Source organism: Pygoscelis adeliae, unplaced genomic scaffold, assembly GCF_000699105.1.
Source record: "Pygoscelis adeliae isolate BGI_AS28 unplaced genomic scaffold, ASM69910v1 Scaffold57, whole genome shotgun sequence".
NCBI classification, from domain to species: Eukaryota; Metazoa; Chordata; class Aves; order Sphenisciformes; family Spheniscidae; genus Pygoscelis; species Pygoscelis adeliae.
Window position 1 is genome coordinate 17,518,338 of NW_008825615.1, and position 21,829 is coordinate 17,540,166.

The following is a 21,829-nucleotide window of genomic DNA, read 5'->3' on the forward strand; positions in this document are numbered from 1 at the left end:
CAGGAAGAGAAAAGGGAGATCCTCACCTTAACTAAGACTGTAGATTTACTAACTAGACTAAGATTTACCAGAAAATGTGAGGTCTGAATTCTAGGTCTGCTTCTGTCTGAGATTTTTCAGATCCCTTGTTCCATATGCTATTACCAAAGTAAAGACAGACTGTAATAAGGACAATCTTTAGTGGAGAATTATGCAGTCAGGAATGTAATACTCATGGATTAAACTCCCTGATCACCTAGGTATTATGCAAAAAGAGTTTTCCATCACACTTTTCTTATTAGAGTAGTTGTTACTGCTGAGCTTGATGCATGCCTTATGTGCTAGAATTAGCTGAGAGCATATATGCCTCCATAGTGGGAAACTGAGATGACAAGTGGGAGTGCCCCTGATTTATGAATCCTTCATGTTCATTGGAAATGCTTAGTTTAAGTTCAGCCAAAGTCCTAGTACTTCTGGACCTCCTATGTGTTGCAGGGAAAAAGTGCTCTACTCATTTGGTTTAAATCAAATCAGGATCAAAACAGTTTATTGATTTATTAATGAAACATAACTGACAATCAGTGAACTGTAGATTCATGATCAATATCAGCAATTCAACAGATAAACTACAATGTTAGACACATAAAATCTTAGAATCATAGAATCATAGAATATCTTGAGTTGGAAGAGACCCATAAGGATCATCGAATCCAACCCCCTGCTCCTCACAGGACTACTTAAAACTAAACCATATGACTAAGAGCATCATCCGGACACTCCTTGAACTCTGACAGGCTTGGTGCTGTGACCACACTTGGTGTCTCCTTGTGCCACCTGGTTTATCTTAACACATATAAATTTGTAAATATGTTTCCACTCTAATCCATCTTAGTCCTGCCCTGCCAAGTTTTACATATACATCTTCCCCTCACAGGATGTATGCGTTACAAGCACTCACCCCTTTTACTTGAAGTGGGTTCCCTTACTTGCGCAGACCTCTTGAAAGGCATGGAGGACCCCTAGTTTTACATGCACCCACACTGCTTCTCTCTGCAACTCACTGATCCACATACTGGTGAGAACACCTCCCATGAGGTCACACATGCACATGGAGGTGTGGGTCCCTGTGGGTTGCACCTTGTGTTGCCACCCGACTAGATGGAGGAAGACTGCTCTCAGCGTCCCAGTGGGAAATTTTTCTCTCTGGTCTAGGCAGTGTCCATAGTTGCTTAGCAGTAGCCTGTATTTCTGTCAGATTAGCTGCAATGTGAAACCATACTTATTACATTAGAGGCAAACAACTGGATTTTGTCCAGAGGGAAATTTAAGCAAAGTGTTCTTGTGTACTAAACCACACATAACTAAAAAGCTTCAGAATTTGAACTATGTTGCATCTGTGTGAATGCCATTGGATTTAATGTTGACTTTTTATTGAGGAGTTTTCTATACTTTCAATTATATTGTAATCTTACTTATCAAAGGTTATTCCCCCCTCCAAAAAAAAAAAAAAAAGAGACAATGTTTAGAGGGGTGGTTGTTGTTACTGTTATTATTACTATTAGTATTATTGTTATTGTTATTGTTGTTATTATTATTACTATTATTACTACTATGTTTGTATCAGCCTTTGGTCAGAATGAGTGCCATGATCCAGGCATTCCTATAAATGGGAGGCGTTTTGGAGACAGATTCCTTCTGGGAAGTTCTGTTTCCTTTCACTGTGATGATGGCTTTGTGAAGACGCAAGGCTCTGAATCCATAACATGTATTATGCAAGATGGAAATGTAGTATGGAGTTCTACTGTCCCACGTTGTGAAGGTAAGGGCATAATCTTTACTTTGCACCTATGGTTTGAATAATGAAACCATTTAAATTTAGCTTACTTTTTACATTTTGCACATAAATAAGACTGCTTTAGCTGAAGTTATGCATTCATCTTATTTTAACACTTTTCCAGTCAAATGAGAGAGCAATAATAGAAACAAGGTAGCTTGCTTTTACATTCTTGGAATAAATTAGTATTCTAAAAACCTGGTTGCTATTCTTTTCAAGTTCTGATTGCCACCATCATTACTTGGTTGTGAGTTATAGCTGTTATAAGAGTTTTGGCTGTAGCATACTGAAGAACATAATTATCTACCACATAGAAAAGTGAAGTAAAGTTTCTATTTAAAAGTCCTTTTTAAAAATTTGCACCTTTGTCTCAGAACGAAAGTATACCTGAATTTCTGTATGCAACATACTAACCTGCAGTACATATTTTCCTGAGAAATATAGTGAAAATCAGAGCTATGTTTAATATTCATTATATTCCCCAAAATAATCCAAATTTGCTTGCTTGTTCTTACCTAGGTGAATAAACAGACTAAGATGAGCTATACTTAGGATTAAATCTCTCTTTAGTGTGAAATACAGTGAGGAAAAAAAAAAGAAAAAGTAGGCTGGTTCCTTGATGTTTGACAGTGATGGGTCCTAAGGCAAGACATATGGATGTATTTAATAAATGACTAGAGTGTGTCTTTCAAAAGTAACGTTCAAAAAATCTTATATCTTTTAGTAAACAATAGATATATAGTCAGACACTCAGTTAAATGATACTTTTTTTAAAAAATTAATCCAAACTTTCTAACTGGTGTAAATCTCACAGCTCCATTAATTTCAGTGTCATTGCAGTAACTTAAAGATCTGGATCATATCACTTTTATTGTTTTTGTTATTTGGGCAATTTGACAACTCAGTTCTCATAAGACTGCATTTCTAAGAAAATTTAGAGATACTGGAAAAAACATGTTAGCAGCCTGGTAGAAGTAGGGTATGTGAACCTAGATGTTGTATTAGCAGGATTTCTTATCCTGATTCAGCCATGCAATGAGTTATGGAGTGGAGCAGGTTTTTCTGCCTAGAGCAAAACCAGCCCACTCCAAAGCAGGGAGTAAGGCAAGGTTCTTCATCAAAAGATGTTTTCTCATTTTGAAACTCTATACACAACTGATAATGTATTCAATGTAATCTTTGTGTAATTTTATTTCCACAAACACATAGATAAAGGGCACAAGATGAGCTCTTTGAGAAAAAAATGATAGAGAAAACAAATGCAGAAATGACTCTTTAAGAAAATACATAAGTACCGCTCAGTTATCCTTTCTTTGAACTTTGCAGGATGTTTATCTAGTTTTTAATGAGGAAAGGATTAAGCTATTAGACTCTTTTTTTAGATTTTGTCTATTGTTTGATTTGGTACAGAAGGAAGTATAGTTCTTTTAAGTTACATTCAGGATGTGTTCCTTTCTGATGTGGATTCTCTTTCTAGCTGATAATTGAAGGAGTTTCTAGGTTTGGATTACAGTATGGACTAAGCATCTTTGCTAGTTAGTTTAGAGATAATTTAGTTTGCTTGTAGTTGTCTGAGATTTCTGAGCAACTGTAATTTTTTGTTGTTGTTGCTCTGCTCTGTGTCTTTGTATACTTAATAATCTCTATAAGCAACACCTGAAATACGTGAAGTTAAGTGATGTGTTATAACCAGGTGAGGATCAACAGTCTTCTGGTTGTTCTTGTTTTTAATATGACAAAATTTAATTTAGAAAACCACCATGGAATACATTTCATTCTTCATTAACTATACACATGTAATGTAAATGCCATTTTCCTGGCCATTTTGCTCCAGAGACAATTCAGTGTGTATGTTTCGTGTTATGTGGGTTGATTTTTTCCCCCCCTTTCTTAAATCTGGAAAAACCTCCCAGAGACAAGTGCGAGACATGAATTAAATCGAATAACCTCTCTGAGTTCAATTTATTTTGATAAAAATATTGAATAAAAACTAGGAATATTAATTTATTACTTACAAATTCATGTTGCTATTCATTTCCATATGGCATAATAGGTTTGCTTGTCACTACATAGAGGAACAGAAGAAAAGTGACAAGATTTCCTGCACTGCAATATGGAATTTGCTGATAATGATACCACTGACTATTTGAGGGTAATACAAATTATACTAAGATAAATTTACCTGACCTTGAAAACCTTCCTGTTTTCGACTGCTCCATAGCCTTTGGTAAAATAGAACATCCCAAAGCCCTGTGCTATGACAGCTTAATTTTTTAAGGGACTCATGTTTCCCAAAATTTGTTCAGTCATTTCTGCTGTTGTTTAATCCTGTGCCAAAGTCCTCTGATCCTGCTCTGAAAAATGCTCCCTGTCTAGCCCTGTTACTTCCATAGCCTTGTTGCAATACTTTTTTTCCCTTTTATGGAGGAGGATCAAGTTAGAGAACATTTAAACAAATTTGACATACAGGAATGAGCCTGATGGGTTGCACCCAAGAGTGCTGAGGAAGCCAGCCAATGACATTGCAAGGCCACTCTCAATCATCTTGGGAAGGTTATTTAACCCAGGGAGGTTCCTGAGGACTGGAAGAAAGCAAATTCCTATTTTCAAGAAAGGAAAGAAGGAGGATCTGAGTAACTACAGGTCTCACCTTGATCACTGAGAAAGGTGTTGCAGCAATATTCCTGGAAACCATTTCCAAACAATGCAGAACAAGATGGTGATTTGGAGCAGTCAGCATGGATTTATGAAGGGGAAATCATGCCTAACCAACCTGATAGCCTTCTGCGATGAGATGACTGGCCTGATGGATATTTTTTATCTCAGTTTTAGTAAGGTGTTTGACACTGTATCATGTAAGATACTCATAGACAAACTGATGAAGTATAGGTTAGAGAAATGAACAGTGAGGTGGGCTGAAAACTGACTGAACTGTTGGGCTTATGGGGTTGTGGTCAGTGGCATGAAGTCCAACTGGAGGCTAGTCCGTAATGATATACCCCAGGGGTCAATACTGGGTCCAATACTGTCTAAAATCTTCAGTGATGATCTGAATGCTGGGACAGAGTGCACTCTGAGCAAGTCTGTGGATGATGTTGTCCTGGTTTCGGCAGGGATAGAGTTAATTTCCTTCCTAGTAGCTGGTACAATGCTGTATTTTGGATTTAGGATGAGAACAAAGTTGATAACACACCGATGTTTTAGTTGTTGCTAGGTAATGCTTACACTAGCCAAGGACCTTTCAGCTTCCCATGCTCTACCGACTGAGAAGGCTGGAGGTGCACAAGAAGCTGGGAGGGGGCACAGCCAAACTGGCCAAAGGGACATTCCATACCATGTGACGTCATGCTCAGTACATAAACTGGGGAAAGCTGGCTGGGGGGGGCCGCTGCTCGGGGACTGGCTGGGCATCGGTCGGCGGGTGGTGAGCAATTGTACTGTGCATCACTTGCTTTGTGTATCATTATTATCATATTATTATTATTATCATTTTATTTCAATTAGTAAACTGTTTTTATCTCAACCCACGAGTTTTTCTCACTTGTGCTTTTCCAATTCTCTCCCCCATCCCACCGGGTGGGGTGGAGTGACCGAGTGGCTGCGTGGGGCTTAGTTGCCGACTGAGGTTAAACCACGACAGATGTAAAACTGGGAGGAGTGGCTGATACACCATATGCTTGTGCTGCTGTTCAGAGGGACCTTGACAGGTCGGGGAATTGGGCTGAGAGGAAATGACAGGTCCTTCACTTCTATTCAGCATTGGTGAGGCTATGTCGGGAGTGTTGTGTGCAGTCCTGGGATCCCCAATACCAGAGAGACGTGGACATACTGCAGTGAATCCAGTGAAAGTTCACAGATGATTAAGGACTTGGAGAGTGTGTCATATAAGAAGAGGTTGATAGAACTGGGGTTGTCTAGACTGGAGAAGAAAAGGCTCAGGGCTCAGGAGGGATCTTATCCATGTGTATAAATACCTGATGGGACAGTGTGAAGAAGATGGAGCCAGACTCTTCTAAGTGGTGTCCAGTGACAGGACAAGAAGCAATGGACACAAACTGAAATACAAGAAATTCTGTTTAAACATAAAAACCTTTTACTGTGAGAGTGATCAAACACTGGAACAGACTGCCCAGAGAGGCTGTGCAGTGTTTGCCTTTGGAGGGAGGTCATGATCCTGACTGGACATGGTCCTGTGCCATCTGCTGTAATGAGCAGAGGATAGACAAGATGATTTCCAGAGGTCCTTTCCAACCTCAACTATTCTATGATTCGATGGAATATTTACAACAATCAGTTCCACTGAGATAAATGATTACTCAAAAAGGTATTAGATGACACAGTACAATGAAAATAATTAACTATATTACTTGGAACAATTACTCTGCTATTTCCACATACTATAACTATATTATTTGGATATAGTAATATATCTATATTAACTAATATATAACTATATATTGTTCCATAACTATATTACTTGGAACAATTTCTCTGCTATTTCCACATACATGTGGAATCATACTAGAACTAAAAAATGATGATACATTATTTTTTAATGAGATAATGTGCTTTTCAACAGAAGGAAGGCTGGCAGAATCAAGTGCCATGCTCTGTGTATTAAGATATGTATAGAGTAATAAGCTATGATAAGATACATTGCAGCACTTATGATTCTGAAGAAAACAAATTGCTCATAACATAATGTAGAAAATTTAGTTGTGTTGTATATTAAACTTATTTTTCTATGCTGTTTAATTCAATTTTTGTAAGTTCTTTGAATATATAATATTGTATTAGAAATACTGTGTATGATATAAGTATACATGCTTTTTTTCTTTCAGCACCATGTGGTGGACATTTGACAGCATCAAGTGGTGTTATCTTACCTCCGGGGTGGCCAGGATATTATAAGGACTCACTTAATTGTGAATGGGTGATTGAAGCGAGACCAGGACATTCCATTAAGATCACTTTTGACAGGTGAGAATCATAAAGTCAAGCAAAGTAATGTATGAGCACAAATATTTGTTTCAACATTATAGAAGAAAAATATTCTTTAAGAAACCAAACCAGAAAAAGAAATTGCGATGCAACACTCACAATAGTATTCCTCAAGCAGAAAATCAAAGTTTAAAACTGTATTTACATTGCCTTTATTTATGTTTTCAACAATTTGCATTAAATGTCCACCTCCTAGCACATAAATAAGGATATCTTTTGGACTTTTGACTACTTTTGTATTCTGGTACAACTATATGTTGTCCCTGATGATGACCAGGTCTTACTATAAGAGAACATAATTTTCCTAGGGAAAAAAAAGATTTAAAAAAAAATTTCTGAGCATTGTGTGTTGGATGTGTGTTTTTTTTTCCTGTTAGGATTTTTTTCTGATGCAACATTCATTACATGGCTAGACAAGTCCATAATATATTGGGTGAGCAATTGGCTGACGGCTTGGGCTCAAAGAGTTATAGTAAATGCAGTCACACCAGGCTGGCGGCCAGTCACCAGTGGAGTTCCACAGGGCTCAATTTTAGGGCCAGTGCTTTTTAATGTTTTTATAAATGATCTGGACGCAGGAATTGAATGTACATTAAGTAAGCTTGCCAACAATATTAAACTAGGAGGAGCCGCGGACTCCCTCGAGGGTAGAGAGGCATTACGGAGAGATCTGGATAGGCTAGAGAGCTGGGCAATCACCAACCACATGAGATTTAACAAAAGCAAATGCAGGATTCTCTACGTGGGATGGGGTAATCCTGGTTATACGTGCAAACTGGGGCATGAGAGGCTGGAGACCAGCCCCACGGAAAGAGATCTGGGTGTTTGCATTGATGGCAAGTTGAACATGAGCCAACAGTGCACCCAGGCAGCCAAAAGGGCCAACCGTGTCCTGGGATGCATCAAGCACAGCGTAGCTAGCCGGTCGAGGGAGGTGATTGTCCCACTCTACACTGCACCGGTGCAGCCCCACCTCGAGTACTGTGTGCAGTTTTGGGCGGCTCAATATAAGAAGGACATCAAACTATTAGTGTGTCCAGAAGAGAGTGACCAAGATGGTGAAAGGTCTCGAGGGCAAGAAGTATGAGGAGCAGCTGAGGTCACTTGGTTTGTTCACCTTGGAGAAGAGAAGGCTGAGGGGTGACCTCATCGCAGTCTACAACTTCCTCAAGGCGGCCAGTGGAAGAGGAGGTGCTGATCTCCTCTCTCTGGTGACTCACAACAGGACATGAGGAAATGTAATGAAGCTGTGTCAGGGAAAGTTCAGATCGGACATTAGGAAAAAGGTTCTTCACTGAGAGGGTGGTCAGGCACCAAGGCACCTGGAACAGGCTCCCCAGGGAAGCAGTCACGGCACCAAGCCTGTCAGAGTTCAGCCAACTGGATTTAACTCCATTCACCATGACTCTTTGGGCCCGGCCATCCAGCCAGTTTTTTACCCAGGGAAGAGTATGCCCGTCCAAGCCATGAGCAGCCAGTTTCTCCAGGAGAATGCTGTGGGAAATGGTGTCAAAGGCTTTACTAAAGTCTAGGTAGACCACATCCATAGCCTTTCCTTCATCCACTAAGCGGGCCACCTTGTCATAGAAGGAGATCAGTATGATCAGGAGTATGATCAAGAAATCATACCGCTCTGCTAAGAAAACTGCAATTGCTGGCTGAGTGCACTTTATTCCTAATTAGTTTCCCTCACAAACATAAATATCAAAATAATTGAACTATTGAATTATTGACCTTGAGTCCATTCATTACGAGTACAAATAAAGTATTTAAACCAGCCTAGTGGTATCTGTCTGTTTTCCGCATTCTGCTGCAGGGTAAATCAATGTATCATCTCTGAAATTATGGAAAGGTACTGAAAAACTGTCAAGTACTTTAGTGATGTCCTCTGTGACTGTCGATTTTGGTAAATTAAACAGAATCAGAGAACCTTCCCAGACACAAGGACTCATGTGTTTGTGCAGTTAAATTGTTGAAATAGCCTCTAACATACTTCTTGAGCTTGCCAACCAGCATTCTCCCAAATAATTATCAAGTATAGTCAGGAGTTAGTGTGGGCAAGCAACCATTCATAATAGGAAATTTGAATAATATCTCCCTGTTTGAGAGGCTAAAGGATGTATTTAATAGTATGGATGTAGGCCATTCCATGCTAGCTGGCTTCACTGCCAGACTGATCCTGACAATGCTTAATGTATTAGCAAGCCCACAAGCCCTGTATTCCACTGTCAGAGTGGATAGATAGCAGTGAAAGCAATCATCTGGATTTTAGCCAACATATCCAAATAGAGTAAGTCATTTGGCTGAAAGCACCGTAAATCTAGAGAGTTTTCTGTGTGAAGAGGAGGGAACAATGTGAAGGGTCTGTCAGTTTCCAGCAGTCATTAGCTTGATAAGTTAAGCAAATACTTTCCTATTTCTGAATGTGCTTTTGTTTTCAGGGAATTATGAGAGAAGAACTATAGAGGCTACTAAATACTTGCTGTTACTTACACTGATGTGTCTGTGAAGATGATTTTACATGACCAATGCTAATTGGTCTGTAAAATACAATGGCCTGGCTGGGGAACTTGTTCATTCTGTCATCATTACCCAACAAAGTATGAAGTTTATTTACACTTTGAAGGAAGGTCCCATATATTTCCCCTTTTCTGAATGTTTAATAATTTGCAGTTTTCTTTAATTACAAGAACAGAGGTTCTTATCTCCAGACTCACTAAACATGTCCCATATTGGCAAGACAGCTTAAGGGCATTCACTCTGAAAAAATTGTTGTATTGCATAGGGGCGCAGTTTGTTGCTCTCAGAAGTTGAACTAATAAGCCCTATGGGAAAAGAAGATAAAATCTCAGAACATATGCATTTTTTATACTTGCTATGAAAGATTAACATCTTATGAAAATAAGAATATTGGGTTTGCAGGCAAATATATTTAGACCAGTATAGATATCTGTGTAATAGTACAAACTTTGTTGACAGGAAAATTGATGTGTGCAAGGTTTAAATACTGCAGTTTGCAAGAGTATCTGATATAACCACAAACTGTCTTGAAAAATATCTCATTTGAAAAATGCCAGTCAAAGTTTCATCTACAGAAAGGGCAGATTTGAGCTGTTTCATTTAAGAACAACTAGTAGTGGATGACTGCACACATAGACATCCTTTATGAACTGGAGAAATGTGATGTGGTTTAGTGATTAACACAGACATTGACTCTGCAGTTGATTTTAAAGACATTTGTTCTTGTAAATCAACTAGTTTCCTTCTCTTTGTCCATTCTTGTCTTACTATCTGTCTCTTTAACAGATAAACTAAGGAATTCTGCTTATTATAACTGTAACAAATTTCAAAATGAGGGCTTGATTTAAGTTTAGTATTTTTGTACTGCTTTACTTCATAAGACAAAAATAATTATTTAAAAGTAGTGAACTATGTTAGAAAAAATTTTTGGATAAAAAATTAAACAGCTGAATATGTAAAACACCTTTTGTCAAATAGCAAATATCAATTAATGAAATTATTGAGATGAAACAATGAAATATTATTGAAGATGTCCAACTAGTATTAAGCTTAAGGGCAAGAAATTTATTGGATCTTCATAATGCAGTTTTCTTTGAGATAATTTGCAGTTTTCTACCCAGATTCCCCACTAAATGTCTTTCTGAAGCCCAGTCATATAGTTGATCTGAAGTATATTACATCTGTTATGAATTTTATCTGATACCAGACACAACAAAGCAAGGAAAAATATGTGTAAAACCTTCCTTAGTTGTTATCTTCAGTAATACACCGATGGATCCGTAGATATGCAAATTTTTATATGTATGATATTCTTGATCAGTTACACATGGGTTGAATTTCTGACAGTTAAAGAAAATAACATCATTCCTCTGCCTACAAGATGACTTGCATATTCCTTTTCAGATTTCAGACTGAAGTTAATTATGATACTTTGGAAATCAGAGATGGGCCAGCTAACTCCTCACCATTAATTGGAGAATACCATGGAACACAGGCACCCCAGTTCCTTATCAGTACTGGAAATTACATGTATCTGCTGTTCACTACGGATAACAGTCGTTCCAGCATTGGTTTCCTAATTCACTATGAGAGTAAGTCTGATATTTCTCTGATAGATTTTTATTTAATTTTGAAAATAACATTCAATTTGGAAATAAACTTCAGCAATTATATTTGTATAAGAACAAATTATGTTTACTCTATGCTGTACTACCAGATAACTCTGAAACTATTAATTCATTTTGGAAATTTTTTCTTCATGAGTTCCTGTATATAATTCAGATTGTTTATGGACCTAGGTGTTTAACCAAATGAAGAGTAATTTTAGAAACTTGCCCTTATGGGTAAAGATATATTGTCCTGTTTTGGATTGGGTCCTCCCCTCCCCCCCCCCCCCCCCCCCTTCTCTTTCTCTCTTTTTCTCTTTCACTGGTTTTAATACACTTCTGCAGTATTGAGCAGAATTAGGCCTTATCCACGATGATTATAAAATGCAAATAAATGCATATTATTATCTCCCTGTGAACTATAGAATCATTGTAATAGCATTTGCTTTTAAATTCGTTACATAAAATGACATATAGGAAACTGTCTTAAGTCATACTGATCTTTATATGATAGTATAGCCATTCACTTAAGTACTGAATAAAAAGAGCTTATGTGTTTAGTGTGCTTATGCTAAACAAATAACATTGTTTTTATCAGTTGTTCTTATCTGGAAACTAACCTGATTGCAGTAAATTTGCTGTCATATTGCATCTGGAACGAGTGCCTAAACTTATATTTCATAGCTACATCATAACTTGGAAATTCTGCATAGCTTCTTCTAGCTTTGGCTCAGACATGGTGGTAATAGCTGAACAGACAATAGTATGGTAAACTGCAAGGCTGCTAAATCATGTAAAGACAAGGAAGAGTAGGTAGGTTTTTGCATGAGTTACGTGCAGATGCTGATTTTTCCTGATTGTATTTGATCTAAATGTTGCTGTTACATTTTGTAATACAGTCCTTAAATATTTGTAATTTTGTGTTTTATTTTAAGCCCCCTGTCAGGTAGATGTCTTTTGTTCTGTAACTATTACTAAAACAATTAGTAATAAAATATTTGTGCTACACATTCTTAAAGAGGAATGTCTAACTATGAAATTATTTAGAGCAATATTTGTATATTCACTTTTTATCTTTGTTGAAAATTTTAATATCTCTCACACACATGACACTAGTTTTTCAGTGCTATTTCTCTAGGTAGTCTGATAAAATGTCAGAATTAAATTTGATTAGTGCATTGTAAACCTTAAAATTGGATTAGATCTTTAACAAGTAAGGATGACAAAAGGCTAATAAATGGTCTTAATCTTCTTTAACATATAGTTCCCATGCATAAAATATTAAAAAAGCCTTTTATATAAAAAACTAATATATTTCCAATTTAAAAGTCATAACAAAAGCTAAAAATTTTGTTTTACAGGCTCCTTCTAAGCAGATTGACTCCCTGAATAAAGCATCTTTCTCTTTCTGTACAAGTAACATTTAAAAGGGTATATGGTATTATTTTTTGCTTAGAAATGCATCAAGACAATAATCATCCCATATTACCATGTACATCAGTATGTATTTGATAAACATTCCAATTCTCTTACATAGTCAGGGAAAATTCTTTAAAGTCAAAGATCACCCATGTTTGTAAAAACTTTCCTTTTAGATCATTTAAAAAATCTAGTAAAATTAGTGTTGTGATTTTCCTTAAATGAAATGTTCTTGATAATAAAAAAGATAAAGGTAATCCTTTATTCATAGTGTATAAAATTAGGTATTTGTTTAGCTTTGGGTTTGGAAAAGAACTTTTTACATCCATAAATATGCACTCTTCATGGACTTAACAAAGTGTCAACATCATTCAGACAGCCCACGATAAGTTTTAGCAAGGATAACATAGGAACAAAATACTTCCTTACATTTCTTCATTTGAAGAAAAAATAATACTTGTGAATAGTCTGGATGTGAAGAAAAGATTCGTAAATTTTTCACTGGCAGGACACACTCACTGGAAAAAGTTTTTAGAATGTTGGGGGGGAAGATTTTTACTTCAGCAGTTGATTTTACTCTAATAAGGAGAACCAATAGAGATCCTGAATAGGAAAGGCAATTTTTGTGAAAGTGCCCATGAAATAGCAGAGTTTATGATGCTTAAGAAATGAAGGAATGAGGCAACACAATTGCGATCAAGTTGATGGTTTTCAGAAATCTAAACTTCACAAAACTTGAGAAATTGCTAGGTGAATGTTCTGAAGTCATTTAAAAAGGGATGACTTTAAGGCAAACAGCAAACTGTACTTTTTGGAGAGAAATTAAAAATGCTATCAATTCCTGTAGCTATTTAAAAATTCCTTTTAATGATGTGTAAACCAAAAGTTAATCATGTAAATGTTGGATATAGTCAAACATTGCTATAGATGGCTATCAAAGAATGACACAAGCCTCTTAGGATAAAATCAGAAAATCCAGAAAACATATTTGTTACAGAAGCAAGAGACAGAAAGACAGTAACAAAAAATATCTATAAATATATTCAAAACAAGAGAACAAAATAAATCACTACTTAATAAAAATTTGAGCAAACATCAGATGTCACAGGGAAGACTAAATATTCTGTTACTGTTTTGCAACATTTACAGAAAAGCTTAATTTTGACCATGTACTTAACACAATTAAGTGAACATTTACAAGGTAAGAATATAGCATATGGGAAGACAGTACTACACAATACTGAGATAATTAAATATATTTTATTCATCAGGGACTGTTGAAATTCCCTGTGCTACACTTAAAGACAAAGCAGAAGCAGTCCTCACTCCACTGAAAATTATGTCTGAAAACTCAAAACTGTAGGGACATCACATGGGCTGCTGTAAGAAAAAAAGCACCTTTCAAAAAAAGAGGGGCAAAAAAAAAAAGAAAAAAGAAAATATGAGGACCAGAAGGATTAAGGACATAAGTTTTATCTTCACTCTGAAGATATTAGTTTAAAGCTGATAAACAAGGTGATAGGGAACAAATGATTTGTATTTGATAAGAACAGATTATGTCAAGCCAATCTAATTTCTTTCTTGACAGGTTAACTGGTTTTGTAGATTTGGGAATGGAAAGGCAAGGAAACACCTCTGAGTTGACATTTATAAGGCTTTTAGAAATCTTTCAGAGAAAATATATAAATTTGGTCTAGATGAAATTATTAAAGGTGCAACAAGCACTTCAGTGAGCACTAGAAAAAGTTGCCCAGAGAGGCTATGGGATCTCCATCCTTGGAGATACTAAAAATGCATCCAGACATGGTCCTGTGCAACCAGCTCTAGGTGACACTGCTTGAGCAGGGGGGTTGGACCAGATGACCTCCAGAGGTTCCTTCCAACCTCAACCATTATGTGATTCTGTGGTGTTGTGAACAATTTTGAAAATTTTTATGCACAGAGCAGCCAGCAATTAGTAGTTCACTGTCTAACTCAAATTTGTAAGGATCCTACTGTGATCTGGCCTAGATCCAAAACTATCTGATATTTTTATTAACAATTTTGATAATAATATAACAACACTTACAAATTCTGAGTATGATTCCAACCTACAATTATAGCAAGCACTATGGTAGAGAGGGCTAGAATCCAAAACAAGCTAGATGAACTGAAGAAATGGTCTGAAATTAAGAAAAAAAAAAAAATCACATTCTATAAAGAAAGATGCTAAGCATAAATGGGGAAGGAGAAATAATATGCACAAATACAAAACAGAAATACAATAGAAAAGGATATGGTTTTTACACAGAACATAAATAATCTAGAGAAAAATGTAGTAGTAATGCAAAAAGTCCAATTTTCTGGCTGTTGTAGTTAATCATAAAAAAAAAAAGAAAATAATTACAGAAAAGAATTTTTTTTTACGGGACTATTTTATCTAGGAGTTGGAAAATAATTATTTCACTTCATTTGATGACCAGAGAGAATACCGTGTCCAGTTTGGGACCCGGTTTATAAAAAGTAGGAGGTTGTTATCATGGAAAACATGACACATATGGAGTCATTGAAAGGTCTGTACTTGTTTAGTCTGGAAAAGGGATGACTTGGCAGACAGGAGGGAAGGCATGATAACAGTCTCATGTGCCTAGTAGTTAAGAATTGCAGCTAGTCATGGAGTTTGGTCTAGAATTCTGCTAAAATGCCAGTGCTCCCTGTCAGCAATGAGCAGGACAGGGGTGACATGCTGGTTCTGCCATTCTAAATTACTTCTGTAGCTCATTAACAAAAATAGTATGCACCCAAGAGCTCTCCTAAATTTAACTATGTTGTGCTCTATCACTTGGAAATACTTTCCAGATATTCTTTAAAGAAAGATTTTTTCAACTTCTATATGGAAAAGGAACAAAAAAAGCTCTTGTAATAATAGGACGAGCCCTCTCTTCCCTTTCATTCTCTACCCCCCTCTTCCACTTCCTTCACTCTCCCACTTCTCTCTTCCCATTTTCAAGCACCTCTGCTTCCCCACCTCCTTTATAACATCATTAATATTTCTCTAACACAATTTTTAAAAATCTGTTGACTGTACCACAGTTTTTAGTGATGTAACAATATTTTGTTTTAGTGTCAGTATTGTGATAGCAAACAATTCAAATGCAGTCACTCACTGCTAGACTCTTAAGAGCTGCTGGAAGAACACTGAGACTAAGTGTGTAAGCAGGCTTGCAGTTCTCTGAGGCTAATCTACCCTTGTAAAATTACAGGGTAGCATTTCTGGCCACTTGAGCTATATCTGATCCAGTAAATTAGAAATTCTGGAGTCTTAGCTTCAGTCTTGCAGTCATTCATACAGTTTAAGAACAATCCCTTGTATGATTTTGACCCATGCCAGCTAGCATCTTCCCATACAGTACCTGGACATAGTTCTAGGAATAACTTCAGCCAGAGACTGTTCTCAAAAGGAAACAATCTTATTTAAGGTGGGCAAGATTTTATCTGTATGAATGTTAGCTGAGTCATGCTTTGAAACTGGTGCCAGAGAATGGGTCCTCTCCTAATTTAATTGTGTAGCCATTAGTTCCGATTCTTGGAACTGCATTCTGACAAGCAAGCATCTATTCTATTTTTAAAAAAAAATAATCATTTTTCAAAGCAAAGAGAATTTACGCTATTCTCCCTTAATTGTTAGAATAAGCCTACCTAGATGATCAACTCTTTTATTAGGCAATATTCCTCTTAGTGTCCAAAAAATTGCTTTTGTCATCTGCTTTATTGATTTTCTGGATGATTCTATACTGATGGCAAAGAATAGCACTGCAGCTTCCAGCTGAAACAGTTCTATTGTTCAAAACATTTTTGAGATTCATTGAATAACACAACAACTGCTCCATAGCTAGCATGAATGGGTAACATAGTGGTTATGGCACACAGCCATGTTTTGCTTTCTGTTTGTCTTACTAGACTTGTTTTCTTCATCCATTTTGTGCAATGAGCATTCTTTAGACAATCCCTTAGCAATCTTACACTTTAATATTCCATTTTTCTAATGATTTTAACTATTTGATCTGTGAAGGGAAAAGTATAGGTGTGTAATATATATGAATATCTAGTATATAAAACTGTATAGCTGTTGTATGCTTCATGCATTACAGCAACAAATTAATTTCCTCTTTAGAGATCTAATGGGATCTAATGATTAAAACAGTTTCTAAAAATCACTTATAATTCTAAGTGTTTGCAAAATATGCATTTTAATAATCAATGAAACATATAGCTAACAACAATAGGTTGATAAATGTTTGAAGAAATGTCAATATTGACAGAGTGAAGTTTTTGAAGATGACTGTCCATATTTTTCAATTATTCAGTGATGTACACAATCTTTTGTTTGTATGTTTGCCATTTACTTTGGATTGTGTGTTACGTTCCTTTGAAACATAAAACATTTTCCTTTGAAAAGTTTTCACCCAGACTTTAATCTTATATTTACTGAGCCAATTGTTATGAATAGTATTAAATCAACTCTTTCCAACCATAAGCCCAAAATTTATCACTGTGGTGCCAGAAATTCTCATATATGGTTTAATATTGTCTTTTTGTAGTCAAGACTCTCAGTATTGCCCGTTATTAAGCTTGTCTTATGTTGTCTCCTATTAAGAAAAAAAACCCAAATCTTTGTCCAAAGAAGCAAAGAAATATTATTTCTTTTCAGCTATGTTTATGATTGCTAAACCCTACATACTGAATATTTTCCCCTGAGAATGAAGCTGTTGCCTGAGCTGACTTTTTTATTTATACAGCACCACTATTTCAATCAGGAATGTGGAAGTTGATAGGGTTGCTACAGCTTTTGGTACGTTGCAAAAATCTGAAACAAAATAGTCAACGTAATCTAGAGTTACCATTTCAAAAAGAAACTGATGAATTTACCTGTTATATGTGACTGAGAATCCCAAAGCAGCTGATGTGTTGAGGCAGGGGTGGAAGGGTACCCTAAGAGGAAGGAATTTTAAGTGCGCTACTGTGGACCTCCATCTACTTTAACGTACCTCAAAACATGAAGTATAGTTTGTCTGAAAAAAAATAATGTGTATCAAATTTAAAATTTCATACACAATTAATATTTACTTAAGGCAAATACAGTGCAGAATATTATAGACTTAAAAGAGTTCTTTGAGTCTATATTAAGCAATTTAAACCAGGCGAAGGGAATCTAAAAATGCACTGTGTCAGCTAACATGGTACATTTGCATTAAAAGCATGCAGTCAAGTCTAGAAGAAACTTATTCATCTAGAATTTAAGTGTGGCAGGGATACCTCATGAAAACTAGATCATAAGCTTTCAACTCTGAATTCTAACTGAGATATAAGAATAGCTGGAGGGTACAGGGAATATTTCTCTGTGCAAGCTAGAGTCATTGTTTATGATATTTTTGTTTGTAGTCCTGCTTCCAACCCTCATATCTATAATTCTAAAACCTTTACTTTATGCCCTGATAAATCATTTTTTTCCTTAGTTTTGAACTGCTTCTACTTTGTTCCTAAGGTTGTGTGGTAGTCCTGGATAAATAAAGCACGTTAAAAGCAGTAAACTGAGAGTACAACTTCCACAGAAACAGTTATAGATACACAGGCAGCTGAGAGGACCAGCACCTTCAGGATGTGTTTAGAGGGCTAAGGAGCTAAGAAATGCATAACACCCTGCTATAGAGAATTTTATGCTGTCAGCAGTTGGCTTTGAGGAAGGAACCTCTTTGGCAGAAAACAGACTGGAAAGAGTCATGCTAGAAATTCAGGTCACCTATGAGGAAGCACATAAAATCTTTAAAGACCTCAGGAGAACTAATCTTGCTCAAGGCTCTCATAGCATCTATGAGTGATGACATCACTCATATGAAATCATGCCAACTTGCAGTGTTCTTTCCAACCCAGCATTGAAATACTGAAATTAATGTGAAAATTAATGTGAAAGTACTTAAGTTAATGCAATGGGTGCCAGACCTTTGAGGTGGATATGTCTAGATTTTATCCCAAAAGCTGACAAGGAATTTTAAACTCAAAAGTCCAGTGTTATTTAAACAGACACACAACAGATAATTTTTCAAAATAAAGTAGATCAAAGTAATTGCCTGAGAACAAACATTAAATTGTTTATAAATGTTTCCCCCCCACACACATATACTTCCTGTCCTTTTGTGGGCAGTTTTTTTAACAAGTCAGTGGCTTTTTGGTTGCAAAAAACTCTGCACAGGCTCCTTTAGGTCTCTCTGTTATCTCTGAGGCTTGACTATGCTGTTTTCAGCCAGCTACTAGTTTTTCCTTTTACTGCAGGCTTCATGCTGGCTGTGTCCTTCATACTCTCAGTTGTCTTTTTATCCACCACAGCCAGCATTCTCAAGGTTTTTCTCTGGACATGCTCAGCTTCTCACAGAAGAAGGAACGATGTCCCCATCCACTGAAGAGGTTCTATCTAACTCAGTCATTCTTGTTTCCAGGCACATGACACAGTGTATCAGGTGTAGGCATCAAGGTTTTGTTTACAGGGGGCCTGCAGGGTGGCCTCTGTGAGGAGAGGCCAGGGCTGCCCCGTGCCAGACACAGCCGGTTCCAGCCGGCTCCAACTGACCCACCGCAGGGCACGGCTGAGACCAGCAGCCGAGGTGGTGGCACATCTGGGGAAGCATATGTAAGAAAGGGAAAAATGCTGCATAGGTGAGTGAGGAGTGAAGAAAAGAAAGTGTGACTAACAATCCTACAAATGCCAAGGTCAGAGAAGAAGGAGGTGCTTCAGGCAGATATTCCCCTGCAGCCCATGGAAGAGACCACAGTGGAGCATATATCCACACTGCAGCCCATGTTGGGCCCCATGTCAGAGCAGGTGGATATTCCCTGAAGGAAGCTGCAGCCTGTGCAGGCCCATGCAGGAGGTTTATCCTGAAGGACTGCAGCCTATGGGAAGGACAGACACTAGAGCAGGAGAAAAGTGTGAGGAGGTAGGAGCAGCAGAGAGCAGCTGTTATGGACTGACCACAACCCCCATTCTCCATCCCTGCCATGCCGCTTGGGGAGGGGTGGGGAGGGAGAGAAGTTGGGAATGAAGGAGTGAACTTGAGCCTGGGAAGAAGGGTGGTGGTGGTGGTGTTTTAGTTTTTGTCTCCGTTTCTCACCATCCTACTATATTTTTAATTGGTAATAAATTACATTAATTTTCCTCAAATTGAGTCTGTTTTGACTGTGACAGTAATTGGTAAGTGATCTCCCTGTCTTTATCTCAGCCTATGAGCTTTTTAATCTTATTTTCTGTCTTATTTTCTCCCCCTGCACTGTTGAAGTAGGGGGAGTGAGAGAGCAGCTTGGTAGGGGACTGGCAGACAGCCAAGGTCAACCCACCACACATAGGAACAGAAAATAAAAGAAATTCCTTTCATCCCAATAGACAGTCTTTATTTGTTTCCCTTGTGTGTATCCATTATAGCTCATTACATGATTAAATTCCACAATTGTTTGCTATCACTATAAGCATAACGGATAATGCTTGGTTAATGAGCTTCCATTTGATAATTTTAGGCTTTCTTTCCTTTTTAAGTGTATAGCTCCAGGTTTATTTACCAGACACTATTCAATCTCTGCTATAAAACATAATTACTAAAGACTCCTTCTGTCAGATAAGAGTTATACAATTGTGTGATCTATGTTCACTGTCTTTCTATTTTTGATGCATAGGATAGTATCTGTAGGAATTAACAAGTAGTTTCTGAGTTCATCAATTGCAGTTTTTCGACACTGCTTTTTGCTAAGTGAAATAACCATTAAAGTGGCAGAGGAAAGTTGAATTGTCCTGCAATATCAGAAATTGAATAGATGAAATGGAATAATCAAATATGACTTATATACTAGCAAAATTTGTATTCATACTTTGAACCTTAATATCTTCCTGCAGTTTCAGATGTTCAGTGCTTTTGTTGCTCTTTTTTTCATTGTTTGATAAAATACACTTTAAAGCTCCAATCTTTTCCTACTTCATTTAGGCTTCTCTGTTCTATGAGACTGAAAATTGAAAAACTGTGCTCTGAGTCAGTGACAGCAGCTAGAGAAAGTGCTTTATATCCCACATCAGTTCTCAGGCAATGCTAACAAGTATCTTTTGGGGGGTCTTTCTTCCTCCTGTATTACTCATTTTGTGTTTTGTTTGGGATTTTTTCTGTTTACTATCGGAAATAAAAGGGGAAATAAATTAAATCTGTGTGTTTCAGGTGTTACTCTGGAATCAGATTCCTGCCTCGACCCAGGGATTCCCGTGAATGGCCATCGCCATGGTAACAACTTTAATATCCGCTCTACAGTAACTTTTAGTTGTGATCCAGGATACACACTGAGCGATGAAGAACCACTCATATGTGAAAGAAACCATCAGTGGAATCATGCATTACCCAGCTGTGATGGTAAGTGTCAAGTTCTTCAGATGGCAGCTTTAAAGTCCAAGAAAGTTAATCTATTTTTGAGAACTAATTACGCTTATCGTTGCTACTAATTCCCTTCAATTACACCAAGATCCATACTTTTCAAAAATGATTTTACTCTTAATAAAAGCCATACTTTACATCTCTGTATCAACTTTCAGCCAAGTACTGTACTGTACAGTAAAATTTACAGGTATATGTTCACCAATAGAAAAATCAGAATTATCAGGTGGTGCCACTCTTCAACTGTGAATGAAAATGGTGCCATACAACTAATATTTTCGAAGCAAAGCCAATAAACTTAACTTACATTTTAAACTTAGAATACTGAATACTAAAATGATTGCTCAAAATTTAAGATACTTAATAACAAAACAGCTCATGATCAGCCTATTGGCCCATCAGCCAATTTTCTTGACATATTTTTGTTCTGAAGTTTTGGTTTGTTCATTAATTTTTTTGGGGGATGTGCAATATGAAACTGTCTAGAGCTTCCACAAAACATTTTTTTAAATGCTGAACTATACTAGCAAACATTTCTGTGCTCTTTTTTATAATTGGATTTTTTTCTAAGTTCTTTTTCTCTGAACTACAGAATCAACTCAATTTTTTCATGGAATGCTTATGTAGTTGCTACAAAATCCCTCTGATAGAAACCACAGAAAATAAGATCCAAATGTAGCTAAGTATTTCATAGAATCATAGAACCATTAAGGTTGGAAAAGACCTCTAAGATCATTGAGTCCAACCGTCAACCCAACACCACCATGCCCACTAAACCATGTCCCTAAGCGCCTCATCTACACGTCTTTTAAATACTTCCAGGGATGGGGACTCAACCACTTCCCTGGGCAGCCTGTTGCAATGTTTAACCACTCTTTCAGGAAAGAAATTTTTCCTCATGTCCAATCTAAACCTCCCCTGGTGCAACTTGAGGCCATTTCCTCTCATCGCTAGTTACTTGGGAGAAGAGACCAACACCCACCTCGCTACAGCCTCCTTTCAGGTAGTTGTAGAGAGCAATGAGGGCT

At 37.0% G+C, this 21,829-nt stretch overlaps 1 protein-coding gene across 1 annotated transcript in view; it reads left to right on the plus strand.

The window, feature by feature from the left end:
* CSMD1 (CUB and Sushi multiple domains 1) overlaps nucleotides 1-21,829 on the plus strand; it is a 1,045,142-nt gene that overhangs the window by 707,579 nt on the left and 315,734 nt on the right. Inside the window, exons 15-18 of the mRNA XM_009333261.1 lie at nucleotides 1,604-1,798; nucleotides 6,655-6,793; nucleotides 10,739-10,926; nucleotides 20,592-20,780. Of these exons, the coding sequence (XP_009331536.1) occupies nucleotides 1,604-1,798; nucleotides 6,655-6,793; nucleotides 10,739-10,926; nucleotides 20,592-20,780 (711 nt within the window). The remainder of the gene's footprint in view (nucleotides 1-1,603; nucleotides 1,799-6,654; nucleotides 6,794-10,738; nucleotides 10,927-20,591; nucleotides 20,781-21,829) is intronic.